This window comes from Chrysemys picta, chromosome 5, assembly GCF_011386835.1.
Source record: "Chrysemys picta bellii isolate R12L10 chromosome 5, ASM1138683v2, whole genome shotgun sequence".
Classification (NCBI taxonomy): Eukaryota; Metazoa; Chordata; order Testudines; family Emydidae; genus Chrysemys; species Chrysemys picta.
Genome location: NC_088795.1, coordinates 82,532,920 through 82,547,634, shown reverse-complemented (window position 1 = coordinate 82,547,634; position 14,715 = coordinate 82,532,920). Strand labels below are relative to the sequence as shown.

The 14,715-nt window shown below is 39.7% G+C and overlaps 2 protein-coding genes and 1 long non-coding RNA gene across 52 annotated transcripts in view; 2 read left to right on the top strand and 1 right to left on the bottom strand.

Annotated features, from left to right (window-relative positions):
* LOC135983966 (uncharacterized) overlaps positions 1–6,377 on the bottom strand; it is a 59,373-nt gene extending 52,996 nt beyond the window's left edge. The window contains exon 1 of the long non-coding RNA XR_010601851.1: positions 6,192–6,377. This is a non-coding gene — a long non-coding RNA (uncharacterized LOC135983966). The remainder of the gene's footprint in view (positions 1–6,191) is intronic.
* The window catches only part of SORBS2 (sorbin and SH3 domain containing 2), a 291,973-nt gene that overhangs the window by 267,667 nt on the left and 9,591 nt on the right, over positions 1–14,715 (top strand). The gene's annotated exons all lie outside the window — the stretch shown is intronic.
* On the top strand, positions 4–9,150 carry LOC135983965 (uncharacterized). The gene is made up of 2 exons (XM_065597975.1): positions 4–5,901; positions 7,872–9,150. The coding sequence occupies exons 1-2, from the start codon at positions 5,221–5,223 to the stop codon at positions 8,115–8,117; spliced, it is 927 nt and encodes a 308-aa protein (XP_065454047.1). The 5' UTR covers positions 4–5,220; the 3' UTR covers positions 8,118–9,150.

The window sequence follows — 14,715 nt, the reverse complement described above, 5'->3', positions numbered from 1 at the left end:
AGGACGATTTGTTTTTCCATCATGCCTAGAGTGTGTTAATACAATCTTGTACATCTTTGGTAAAATAACAAATAAACAGTTTAATATACATTTTTTAAAAAAATCATGCATCCCACCACAGAAATCATATTTAATACTCAGTCTTTTTCTGAAGATAGAGTTGCATTGCCAAATTTTCATTGTACAACTTAATTTTTTACATTTTTTAGCATACACTATGGCATTTAAGCCTCTTGCTGGTTTACACTAAGTCTATAAAATTCAAAGTGTAAAACCTAGGACATGTTTTAAATATCCTTCATGGATCGATCCCAAACTCCACAAGTCTAATCATTAACCACTACATTATCTAGAGAATGGCCAGGCAGAGTTTGGGCAGCAAATCAATCCCACCAGAACAAAACATGTTTGGCAACTTGGAACAGATTTGAGCATTGTGGGTTATGTTCATTGGACTGTTATGTTGCAATCTGAACATCTTTTTTAATGACACCGCCCAGAAGATCTTCTAGTCCCCTAAAAGAGAACCCATGAGAGGGCTGTTTGCATGAGGACATAGCTGGCCAAAAATAGCCCTGTGCTCTCCCTGTCCATCCTTGGGTGCAAGGAGAAGGAGTCAGCCAATGACCTTTTTGCCACCCACCCTCCAGAGATGGACTTTTGTCATAGTGCAGGCTCTTTGGGGTGATTTTGTAACATGATAGCACTTGTGTTAAGCTATAACAATGCAAATGTCATCACGTTGCAATACAGTTCAGGTTCAGATCTTTATAGCTATAACCTTAAACTAAGCTTCTTTACAGCTTCTTACACCTAGTCATGAACACTCTCAAACCTTTCAGAAGTGTTTGAACCCCCCTTCCATCCCAATCTATGCAACCATCACAAATTATGTTGGCTGATGGGAGAAAAGTTGGTTTCCATTGAAAGTTCTGTTCTTTTTTGATGATGAGCAGACTTTGATCAATTACTCAGTTGCTGAAATATTACTACCTTCTCACAAAGATTTGCACACAGTCTCTTTAATGGCAATAGAAGCATGAAGATTTTTGTACATGGCTTCAATTACTGTTAATGAGAGTTATCAGTCTAAAACTTTTGAACATCAAGGAGGGAAAAAACCCTTCAAATGTTCATTTTCCTTACTTGTTTGTCTCTTTAGAGTATGTTCTTTTTGTGTGTGTAGTTTGTAAGCTCTCTTTGTTCAGTTATTGGTGTATTTTTGTTTCATGATGTCAGTAATATATTACCTTGCTCCTTTTCATCTATATTTTGACAGTTATTCGTATATTAGTAATAAGTTACAATGTTAGAATAGGAGAAGCTTCCCAACTTTCCTTAAAGATTTCCAACTGCTACCAAAATGTGTCCCTGATGGACAAGCCTGACCTTTGAATTTTGTGCCTATGGATAAACACTAATAGCATCAAATGTGAGTTTTTCTTGATCAGGAGATGGTTCTTGGTCTTCAAATATGTGTCAACAGGGATGCCAGCTGCTATTTTTTTCCCACCCAATAAGTTTTGGGTTGGAGGAGGTAACAATTTAAGTTTTATAGTAGTTAGCCATCTTCAAATCCCCCTACTTCCAACTCTTTATCACATAACTCATTGCTAAGGTTCTCATCATTCCATTTAGAGCTGGGCTGTGGTTTCAAAGCATAAATTCATGAGAGACTCACATTTAAGTTAAAATCACCCAATAATTCTTTGATATTTAAATATTTTACATCTTTCCTCACTTTGAAGTTGAAAAGACCAACTCTTGGGGAAGAGATTGGAATCAGAAGGAGTTTGGAGGATGTATTAAAGGGTCGCGATCTCTTGGAGCTTGAAGAAGAAAACAGAATGTCTGTCCCTGATCTATATTTCTTCATATTAGTTGCTGGATAGTTCAAACTATCTTTGTTGTGATAGAAAACTAAACATAGCAGTGGGCAGATCCTCAGCTGATGTAAATGTCATAGCTCCATAAGTGCCAGTGAACTATGGCAATTTGCACCAGCTGAAGATCTTCCCCTGAGACTGCTCCGATAAAGCATCTTTCCTTGACCAGGAAGGGAGAGGGCACCTAGAGATGCCACATGTTCTTTCCCCTAATGACTTCATAGGAGTTTGACAAGACAGTTAGCAATGGACAGGTTTGACAAAAACCTGAGCATATGGAGAATTAAAAATGGCTAAGTTTCAGGAAAGAGGCACTTGATGTTTCTGATATAACAATAAGGACCACTGGGCCTTATTCTCCACTCTGTTAGACCAGTTTTATGGTGATATCAATGTAGTTACTGTGACATAGCAGGGTACAGTTCAGACTAATGAGCACTGTGTCACCCTGCCCTCTAACCTAGGCTACCTTTTACAATACTTTTCTGCTGTAGCCTCTAGCCTGCACTGCTCACAAACAGCCTCTAGCATGCAGGTCACTCCCAACTACATCTGTGTGTGTGCTGCAGCCAGCCACCCCTTGGCTCTTACTAGCCTTGGTTATACTGCAGGGTTACCCCAACAGACTCCCAGTCTTAGATTTTCCCCTAGCAATTTATGTCCTGTACTGCCCAGCCATCAATTGGATAATACAAGTTCATATAAAGTCCATTACTTCCTTAATAGAAATAATATGCACACAATTTGCCACCCCATTTCCCAGGCACTTCAATTTAAACACATTGGATTAGATAAAACAATAAAACAAGTTTATTAACTACAGAGAGAGAGAATTTAAATGAGTACAAGTAATGGGGCACAAAAATCAGAAATGGTTACAAGAAAATAAAGTCAAAATGCTACTGGTGCATAACTTAACAAACTATATCAGATTCAAGCAAAGTTTCTCACCATATGCTTTCAGCAGTCTTACTGACCAAACCCTCTAGGTCAGGACCCCTTTTCCCAGAATCCAATTAAGTCTTCCTTTGGTTGGTCAGGTGTAGAGAATCAATGGGCAAGTAGAGAGAGGTGAAGTACCTTGGGGTGTTTGCCCTTCCTTTTTAGATTTTTAGTCCTCCTTTTGAAAAACATTTCCAACTGGGTACCAGGAGACAAAAAGTTTATATGGAACATTTCCCTGCTGCTTTTTTCTCACCTGTTTGAGCTTCCTTTATCTCCCTATTCCTGCTTGATGACTCTGTTTACTGCTTAAATGCAAATGAAGGAGAGCACACATTTCTTTGTTTGAGACAGACGTGTTTGCCATCCTCTGTTTGGACGTGTGTTAATAATACCATGCAGTAGAATTTTATAACTTCACATACAATGTTACCACACATATTTTATCAGGACAATATTGATGAGCAAATTGTGAGTTTTCAAATGATACCTTACTTTGTACAACGATTATTACAATAGTGTGTAGGATGTGGACACAGGTATATTCTGTCAGTTACCTCTCTATAAAACTGTAACGAAGTGAAGAATCAGGCCCACAGTGTCTAAAACAGATGTCTACACACGTGCATGTCAGTGAGTATCTGTTTTCTAAGAAAAAACTCAAGGGTCTTTTATGTGATAGAGGGAATTTCTGCAGCAGTTGCTGCACTGACACAAATGGAAAAAAAATACTGTACTGAAATCTCTCAAGCCAACTTCTCATCCATTAATTCTTCTATATATTCAGAAGAGGCTACGTGTGTGGAAAAAGTGTCTTAAGTCTTCTTTTCTTACAATAGCTGGAGAAGCTTTAGTAAACTTAAGCGTTCCCAACTGAGTACTAGGGTTTAGCATGATCAGTGGCTTCACTTCAGGATTCTACTTATTCTTCCTCCTCCTATTCAACATGTAACCCATTATATCATTTTCTGCCTCTAGAGGCTCTTCCAGTTGTTGCGGGGGGGGGGGGGGGAGAGGGAGAGAGATAATTCAATAATCTTTGCATTATGTGGGATCTGTTCATTGTCAAAAACAAAGAAACTCAAAACTATTACATTTTGCAAGAGGACTTGATATCAGGAAATCCTATACCAAAGAATTGTCTAACTTCTCAAAAATAAAGCCATCTACCTTGAGAAAACTTCAGTAGGAGGTAAGTAATTTGCTCTCTTCTCCCCAGTCTATGACTCTCCCGTTCAAACTCTGTATAAGTAATAAAGCCTTATTTTTTTTCTTACAGTAGTATTTAAAATCTAAAGTAGCCAGATAACTAAAGAGATGTGCAGTCTAGAATTGTTTTAGATTATTCTAACAAGGAAATTAAAATATTTTTTTCATGCCAGTTTAATTTTGAGGATTATTAGTAACAAAAAATACATTTTCAGTATTTACTGAAGCAATGGATATCTACAGACGCAGTGTACGTATGACTCACCAGTCTATCATTCTTACAAAAGGACTTTTCTTTTACCAGAAGGATACTTCAATCAATATTATGTAATGCTACTCAAAATATATTGCTCTGTACTGTGCTGTCACCATCTTAAAAAGGATTGTTTACTGTCTACATTCTGTTAGATTTAAGTGTATGTACCATAACTAAAAATGTAATTTTATTTGTTCACAATTACATAAATTTTAAATAAAAAATGCATTATGTAGCTATTGATGCCTTAATAAAAGTATGCAATGTATTTAAGATGTTTCTTTAAGATCACCACAAGAAGGTACAGCAAACATTTAACATTAGGAAAATTAGAGATTATTTGGTTTGTTCTGTTTGTATTAGTGTTTAATGGCACCCAGTGAGCAAGGTGCTTTTAACAGTATGACTATTCTGAAAATAATGGTTTGGGGAAATCACAGCCATCTTGAGTGCACTATATAACAACTTGAGATAGGCTCACTAGCATACAGCAGTAAATAACATAATCCTAGCAGATCAAATTTAGGCTCTCTTCATACTCCGTGATTCAGATCTGTCTTGATGTTTGACATTTAAGCCCTAGGCCAGAACCTGATACAGTTTCACTTTTCAAATATCTTTTCAGCTATTCTGATTCATGTAGTAATGATTTCAGACATTTGTGCTCACTGAAATGATATCCTATAATCCAGAAGATGGCACATAACTTTTTTTGCTTAAGCTACTCATATCTTAGTCCAATGTCAGTTTTGTTTGTTTGTTTATTTTTAATTCCTATGCTTTTCCTTATTTCTAAAGTTGGCTTCCAAAGCATCATCCCCACCTCCCAGATATCATTCCTCTCCTTGGTCAGATTCTAATAAAGGGAATCTCCAGGCTGTCACCAATGAATGGTTGTCACTGACTGTTGGTTTTCCACCGTCAAGCATGCCTGCCCCAACTCCTCCACCTTTTCCTGACAGCTTTCATTGTGATCTAGAGGAACTCAACTCTTTGGCATTAACAGCATCCCAGTCTATACCAATGCCCCCTGCTAATATCACTTGCCAAGTTAAGGATGGTAATTTTGTTCCATTTACATCACCAAAGACCTCTCTCAGGTCTTCTGAATCTCTTCTTCAGCCCTTCCCTGCATGTACTTTTGTATCACTTCCTCCAACAATCCAATTTCAGGACACAGCACATACGCCTATAACAAATGGTATCAAAATGAATGAAAGAAAATACAAAGATCTGAAAGAGATTATTGGATCTCCAACTGTTAAAGAAACCAGAAGCTTATCAGATACTACAAAAGCACATGGAACCATGAGCACTGCTTTTGCTGTCTCTGAGCCTTCTAAATGTGGCTCCCTACCCAGAATGCTAGCGGCAATTGATGAACAGGAAGAGGAAATCTGTGAGGAGCGCCTGTCAATAATCCAAGAGGGTCAGCCAAAATGTCAAGATTCACATTTCTACAGATGTGCACCCGATGTAACAGAACAAATGCCAAGACTGTATATAGAGGAGACACTGAAACATGACCGAATAAAATCTCCAATAGCAATTAAAAGCGAGCCTATAATACCTTATAAAGGATACAGTTCATCAAGTATCAATAAAGAGGTATTTTAATTTCTTAAGATTTAGCTTCTACATTCATACAGTTCACTCCCAGTATAATTAGTCTAGTCTTTTCTAATATATTTTTGTGTATCTATACATATACATACAGTATTATAATTAGGGTTGTATTCTATTAAATAAATTATATATGATATTCTTAATGATAGAGAAAATGGCACTCCCATCTCAAATCTCTCTCTTGCTGAAACTGAAAGAAATACCATTCGAGGTTACATGGTGCCCTTATTTTCCAGACTTCCCTTCTCTGCTGCCATCACAATAGTTCTGACCTGAAAGACCGAATGCACAGCTTTCTTCACAAGCCCATTAGTGCTATTCTTTGAATTATCTGACAGAATGGGAGCTCCCAAAAGCAGGGCTATCCACGCACTCCTGAAAGTGTGAGGAGGAATCGCCTGCAGAGACTCAGCAATTCACCTCTCAGATGTGTCATTTGGCCATCTAACTAATTATAGTCTGTTCATGTCACAAGAATGTGACTAATAACTAGGGGCCAGATTAAGTTTGGCCATGAAACACATGCTTTCTAAGGCATGATCCCTCCCACAGTTCCCCCTGGACCAGCACAACTCTGTAGTGCCCCAATGCATGCCAATGTCTAAATGCCACAAGATGGCTCGGAATTAATTAACACATGAGATATATATATATATATCTCATGTGTTAATTAATTCCGAGCCATATATATAATTCTAATGTTTCTAGGCAAAGTTTTAGTAGCTGTTTTTTTATATATATATAAAATTTGTTTCAACAGTCAGACAGTTCAAGCAATTAAACTGGTTCAAACCAATCTATAAAACAGATATATGGGTAATAGGTGATCCCTGATAGATTGTAACACTTTGCAGCACTCATAACTTGTTCTCATGGCTTAAAAATTACAGTGTAACCCTGAGAACAAACTATGCTGTGGTTATTTCAAGGGACACTGCCAGTATAAAAATTATAGCTGTTAACAAACACATTCATTTACTTAAGATATTAATAACACTTACATTATTAAAATTGAAAGATTTTTTTTAAAAAAATCAATTTTGTCAGTGTGTCCTCTTATCACTTCCTTGCATTTCTTTTGACATGGAAAATGAAAATCAGTTGATTCAGTCTGAGCTCTGTTTTATAGGCAGTGTCTTGTTCAGGGTCTTATTTCTGCAGTGTTTGAGAGCTTCCACTCAGTCAAATAATTCAAAGGGTAGCACTAGTGAGCCAATGAAGAAAGTCACAGATTCTGCCTTTCAGGTCAGAATGATTGTGATGGCAGCTATCTAGCAGAGAAAGCAAAACTGGAGAAAATAAGGGTACCATGTAACCGAGAATGATTTCTCTCTGTTTCAACAAGAGGGATATTTGAGGGAATGTTTAACTAAGAACAACTGCTTTAATTGTAATTTCTGAAAAACATAAAGTATTAGGTTTTGCAAAAGTTTCTTTTGATAACATTTAAAATTTGGACGTAATTTAACTCAACAGTGCCCCTTATAAATAATGTATTTAAAGGCAGGTTTCATTTGAAGTTTTAACAGACCTTCATGTAGGGCCCAATCCTTCAAGATACTGAGCTCTTGGGTGAGGTGCTAAGCACCCTCGACTTTCATTGCTGAGCACTTGCAAAATCAAGCCTAAGACATATTAGGGGGCCTCCAAGAATACAGTTATGAAATTACAAGAGATACACTACTCCCATCCCATATTTGTGTTTTTCAAATGAATGAGCCGAAAGACAAGGTAGTAGTAGAAAGTAAGTAGAATATGATAAGACTGAATGATTTCTCCTCAGAACATTAGATTTACTGACTTGTGATGAATGTAACATCAGCCTGAGTACAGCAGTTAGGGGTCTCTCTGTCTCTGCTTGTTAGTGGTGTATTACTCCTCTCTCTGCACTTTATGTTCTTCACTGATGGTTGTACAGCATGATTACTTGTTGTCTTTCTTAAATGTTTAAGCCAGCCCCACTTTCCTCTGGGACACAAGGGCCTTCTGCTTCTCCTTCTCATCTTCCTTCTAGTCCTCCATTTCACTCTGCCAAGGCACCTCCCTCTCAGTCTGTCTCCACATCTTCTCAGTCTGCTGTTCCCCATTCACCTCCTCTCCTTTCCAAACTTTCATACCGACAGGAGATAAACTCACCAAAGTTAAAGGTAACTGCACTTGTTGACTGTGAATTGCTGCATGTCTCCATGTGTGTTTGACAAATAGAAGGAACAATGCTGAGATTGATCTTTTTACATTTTTAAATATAATTTCTCAGTTACTAATATTCGTAGCATAAGCATGTAGCTAGCTCAAATGTTATAAGCAGTGTAGTGCCTTTTCAGATGAAATAACAATGTCAAGTAAGAAAAACTATCATGAAGGGACTGGATAGTTCAGGGAAGGATTAGCTGGATAGCGCAGGTATAGGATGTAGGAGCTTTTAATCTCTAGATCATGTATCTGAATCCACACTAGGGGTTTGATCTAGCTCTCATTGAATTCAATGGGTGGTTGCTGATCACTGCAATAGGAGATGAATCAGGCTCTAGGTCATTAGGCCACTGAAAAGTTACCAGATGTTATGCTAAAGGAATTTGTAGTTTCAGTCCAATTCCTAAGGGGCAGATGTGTATTTCACAATAACCACTATCATACTTATCACCCATTAGTAGCATTCTTGTTGTCAGTCCCATTAGCCAAAAATGGAACAGATATAGAGTATGGGTAACTTTCTCTTCTCAATACATATTTCCAGGTCACGGTTGAAGCACTGTGGCGGGGCAGAGCAGAGAAGTCTGAAATTGTCACTTGCTTTCTAGGTCTTTAGTGGGAGCATAGAAGGAGTCAAACTCCAGAGATGTTAATTTCATGAGCATTACATTTGGTTTAAACAGAAAAGAGAAAAATCACCATAACACTATGATTGACTTTAAACAAGATTTAAGGTGTTCCATTTTTTCCCCCACTGAGAAAGAGATGTTGACAGCTTCAGATCTCTCACCTAAGAGACCACCTCTCTCCTTGTGATACACTACCTAGTGTATCTGCAGTAAGTAGAAATGCGGAAGCAAGATCCCCCTCCTATAATAGAGAAGAAGTTGCAGGTGGGGGTGTACTCCGTCAGGACCCTGGGGCTCTGAAATATCTCCTGTCCCTGGTCTAAAAATTGCCATGATTTGGTTACTTTGAGGGACAGAGGGTCCTGTGGCACCTTTGAGACTAACAGAAGTACTGGGAGCATAAGCTTTCGTGGGTAAGAACCTCACTTCTTCAGATGCAAGAACCTCACTTCTTCAGATGTCTTGCATCTGAAGAAGTGAGGTTCTTACCCACGAAAGCTTATGCTCCCAGTACTTCTGTTAGTCTCAAAGGTGCCACAGAACCCTCTGTTGCTTTTTACAGATTCAGACTAACACGGCTACCCCTCTGATACTTTACTTTGAGGGCATGCTCAAAGGGCCGTTTGTTGGTTTTGAAGAGAAGTGGGAGGATTGTAGTAGTGGCCATTGTATGTGGTTGGTAATAACTGAGCATGTGCTGCACCTTGCTAGAAGGGGTGAACTAATTGTATTGCATTTTGGTTATATAATTTTGAATAACTGACAGGACACTTAGAGCCTATGGATGAGTGCTTTTACTTATTCTAAATCAAAATAAATAAATAAAATTCAGGAAATGTTACCGACTAGCACAAAGTCTTTGAAATTATCTCTAGGGGATCTTCAAATTGTTCATATTATTTGAGCATTCATCGATAAATCCTAACAAGACAAATTAATCCAAAATGAAAGGAAATACAAATACGCAGTCTTTGAAATGATACAACAAGCTGAAAGTTCATACAGATCAGGGCACGAATTTTGACTTTGGATTTTATTTTGTTGCTTTTAATTGGAAGTGGTGAAGGGTAAGAAGTGCAAATTATCAAGAAAGGGACATTTTATTGTCTCATTTTAAGACAATGTAGATTAAGCAATGATAAGAACTAGAGGACAGTTTCTTTTTTCTTAAAGAGGTCTATCCACAACTCTTAAGTGTCCTTTTCAATCATCTCCTGTTCTCTGCCTGTTTCATACTCTAGATTATCTTTGAAGGCCAGTGAGCAATTCCCCCTGTGAATGTCATCAGCATAGGCCCAAACCAATGGGAAGACTCCCATTGACTGATGAGTTTTGATCAGCCCTCTGTATCTGATCTGGAGACAACACTTCCTGCCTCTGAGAAGCGGGCAATGTCTGCTATGTCTAGCAGCAAAGATTGAGCACAGCAATGGGCAGGTGAACTAACATCCCAGCAACTCGTAGTAAGTCAAAAGTATAATGCTTACCATTATACTGATCCATTTGGCTCGCACAAACCCCCTATCTCTAGGCTGCGAATTGGATTGCAGAAGAAGGGGTAGTTCCTATTCCCATTCCACTTGTGTATATCAGTGAGTATCATGCTGAACACTGCATGACTACTGTATTAAGAAGCCAGGCGTTTAAGTCTCTTAACAACTAATTACATCAAAGAGTACAAAACTAAAATACACAAGATGAGGGAAAGTTGTTCAAGATGGGAAAGCCCTACAAGGTAAAGGGAATAATAGGATTGATATTGTGATAACTTTGCTCATGTCAGACAAAAGGTTGGTTCATAGATGTATGTAGAAGCTTGTCAATACCCTTAGATGAGACTAAGGACAGTGAAATACAAGAAACTCTAGGGAGGATTTTTAAAGGGGCAGTAGGCCTCGCCATCACTGGAAAAAAAGTGTAGTTTTAGCTCAAGTTAGATGACATATTAACTAACTTGAGGTAAAATCCTAGCGAAGGCAAGGCAGTTTGTAGTTTTCACATGAGTTAGCAGGTTGACTCAAAGATTAGGCTCCCCCATAGGCCTTAACTTGTGTGAAAACTACAAATTGTCTTATGTAGTCACTAGGATTTTACCTTGAATTAGTTAGCATGTGTTAGCAAACTCAAGGACACACCTTTTTTTCACAGGGAAGATGAGGCCTCTGTGTCTTAGGTTTCCAACTCCTAAGTGACTTTTAGTGGGAGTTGTACCTATCTATTCTTTGTTCCTTTGAAAATCTTCCCTGAGTGATTATAAAAGCATTGGGGAGATGATAGTGGAAAGTCAAATCAAGTCTAAGCCAGTCTCAATAAAAATATACAAAACTAGAACATTTATTTTAGCTCTTTGATTTTAAAGTCTTTAATGTCATTCTTTTAGAGCCTTATATCTTGCAGAGAGAATGTAAGTATTTAAAGGTAGCATATGCCCTCTTGACCCACACATGGAAAAGTCCTTTGACAAACTGATCACCCCTTGCCCACACAGTGTGAGGCAGGTCAGTTTCCTAAGCAGCACTATGTTTCTTAGTCCTGGATGTTAGAGCAGGGAGCGTGTGGCCCAAGCAATGGGCAGGTTTGGGGGCAAGGAGAACATTATGCATAACATTCTCCACATCCACAGTATGTAGCAGTGAACCTGTCACATTGTGGAATCCCCTTTAAGGGAGCCAGGCCTGGTGCAAGATTTCCAGCAGATCCGTGGATATCCATAAGGCTTGGAAGTCAAACCCGAGACTCTTCCATGGTGGAGAAAACCTCGTTTTCTGAAGGAAGAAATCAGAAGAAACCCCACAAAGGGAATCTTAAAGAATTTTTCTCCCTTCTTGGCCCCCGTCGAAGGCTTCTTTAGCATATCTTGGTTATTCACTCTTCCAGTTTGTAAAAAGGAGCCTATTCTTCACTCCGGGTACATGTACAAACATTTCAATTACAACTCTTCACAAAATCCAAAGGACCAGGCTTCCAATGAGGATGTTCACCATTTCCTCACAAATAATTCCCATTTTCTTCACATCCCCTTTGACAAGTTTTGATTTCCATGAAACAATTAGCTTTGAAAGCTAATTTACATAGGCACCAGCCTAACTGATATCCTTTTATTTATCATCCTCCACTGCCTTAAACATGCACTCAGAAAGCAAGTCAGATTTCAGCAGTGCTTTCAGTTTAATATCAAAGGGCTATAATATCAGTTGCTAGTATTTCCCTGCTCGCTATGAACTTTCTGCTGTGTGCTTTTGAGTGTTCTATATTATTAATGGTCACTTCAATATTTAAATTTGCAGTCCTAGATCATATCCCAAAAAGGGTCATGGGTGAATAATCTTGCAAGTTGTAGCTGTAAATGTCAGTGCAACTGCCAGAGCAACTAAACAATGCTGCAGGTGATACAATAGCAACAGCACAGGTGTGCTGGACTAACAGATCAGCTTGTTCTTTGCATTTTAACACATGGGCCTTTTTAATTAAAGAATTAGCATGTACAATTTGTATGCGCAAACGAAGCAGCAAAAATCCCCTGTAAGGCTTTGTACTTAAGCTATGAACTTATACAATTTTTATGGTTTTTCCAGGCTGATTTTAAAAGAGAGATATTTGTTATGGGTAAACCTCCTCGTAGCCCTGTGATGACTAAGAGATACTGCAACTCATCTGTCAGAGGTCACAGCTATTCACACAGGGTATGGTACTGAATGCCCAGTGTGTGATGTCAGCATTCTCCCCTAGCATAAGGAGTTTAAATAGCTAGTCTCCCTGTTCTTTGTTTGATAACATGTGTTTGAATACTATCAGTACGCTGTGTTTCATTCCTGCTGTGCTGCAATGCTGCTGTCAAACTACAAAAATGATTTGCATAAAATCATAATGAAATTCTTTACGGACAGCACCTTATGTTACAGTTCTGTTTTGTATTGTATCTCCACTGGATTGCCCAGTGTTCACAAAACATCAAAAATGACAGAATTCTTTACACAATTTAGTCTATTTTTTCAACTATTTTCTAAATGGTTCCTCTTGTTTCAAGGCATTTCCAGATTATTAAAATGTCCTTTTTGATAGCCAAAAAAATCTAGACTTTATTGCATGTAATATGGCTTTTGTAATGTGTTCAATATTCCTTGTTTTTTTTGCATTCATATTCTTCTTTTGAAAATATTTTGTTGCCATAGCAATGTGTGCTGCACTGACTTGATATCATGTTTTCCCCAGCACTGCTATTTGCAACTGTGATTCTCTTCAGCGTTTCCCTTCATAACAGTCATTAACTACATCTCTTGTATTTAACCTAAAGATCAAATTTTTTACAGAGTTTTAAATTGGTCTTATATTATGTGCTCTAATATTCAAGAAGATTCTAAATGAAAATATAGTTTGTGTGTTATGCTGGTTTTTTTGGTTAGGACCAAAATGCTTTACATGTGTATCTTAACATTCAGTATGCTTCGTCTCAAAGCATCTGAGACCGCTTTTGCCTCTTACTGTTGATAGCAGAATGGATTTGCAAGGGAGCATAGAGACAGGGCCAGCACAGGCTTTTTTGCTGGCCCAAGCGGCGAAGGAAGAAAAAAAACAACAACCCCGGGATCGGCGGCATTTCGGCAGCAGCTCAATCACGCCGCTTCATTCCCCGGCGGCAATTCGGCGGCGAGTCCTTTGCTCCGAGACAGACTGAGGGACCCACCGCAGAATTGCCGCCGAAGACCTGGACATGCCGCCCCTTCCCATTGGCCGCCCCAAGCACCTGCTTCGTTCGCTGGTGCCTGGAGCCGGCTCTGCATTTTACATTCATCTCCCTCCCTCTGTCTGCTATGTGTAGGGGAGGTGTATTCTCCTCCCCCCACAAGATATTAGTGTTTCCCTAGTTTTGCTGGATCCTTGTTTTCCCATTAAGGTTGCCAACCCTCCCAGTTTGGCCAGCAGTCTCTCAGAATCGGGCTCAATCTCCCGGAGGCCACTGAAGCCAATCTGGGAGATTTTAGGCTGCTAAAAGTCTGGCAGTGCAGCGGGGCAAATGTAGGCTCCCCCTACCTGCCCTGGCTCCGCGCCACTCCTGGAAGCGGTGACATGTCCGGCAGCAGCTCCTAAGAGGAGGGGCGGTCAGTGGGTCTCTACATGCTGCCCCCGCCCCAAGCACCGACTCCGCAGCTCCCATTGGCCGGGAACGGGGAACCATGGCCAGTGGGAGCTGCGGGGGCGGTTCCTGCAGGCAGCGGCAGAATGCAGAGCCGCCCGTGAGCCTCAGAGCTGCTGCCAGACATGCCACCCCCCGAGGTAAGCACCGCCTAACCCCCACTCCAGCCCCCTCCTGCACCCAAACTCCCTCCCAGAGCCCACACCCCCTCTCACACCCCAAGCCCTTGCGCCCCAGCCTGGTGAAAGTGAGTGAGGGTGGGTGAGTGGGGGCAGGGCCTCAGAAGGGGCAGGGGCATGGCCTTGGGGAAGGGGTAGGGAAGGGTGTTTGGGTTTGTGCAATTAGACAGTTGGCAACCCTATTTCCCATTGAACTGGTATGTACCAGAGACGTCACAAAAAGACAAACCTGAAATTAGGTGGTAGGGGTCAGTGATATTGCTTGTTAGGAAGCAAATTAGGGGATAGATTCTATTCCCACTAAAGTAGAGAGAAGATTTAGGTCCTATGTTACTCTGCATGATAGGATGCAAGAAACAGTTAAAGGATGCAATACTGGGCAGTATGTGTTGTGTATTCTTTATGGGCTTAATTCCCAGAACTAGGCACCCACAATTGCACACCTAATTTGCATGCTCAGTTAGCATGTGTGCCCTAATTAGCCATCAGCATGCCAAAATGCCTTACATGCAGACCCAGTTGCAGTAACCATACATGCAAATGAGATGTGCAGTTGTGTATATGTTCATGCACACAGTTGTGATTGTGCACTGTTGAAATTAAAGTCCTAAATCTTTTACTCCTACACAGGAGGCAACATGGTCTAGTAAACTGAGCCATG

What these genes read in the sequence shown, in the direction of transcription:
- LOC135983965 (XM_065597975.1), top strand. Translation starts at nt 5,221, where the DNA reads ATGCCTGCCCCAACTCCTCCACCTTTTCCTGACAGCTTTCATTGTGAT. An exon ending in CATCAAGTATCAATAAAGAG is followed by an intron (nt 5,902 to 7,871) that starts GTATTTTAATTT and finishes TAAATGTTTAAG; the next exon opens with CCAGCCCCACTTTCCTCTGG.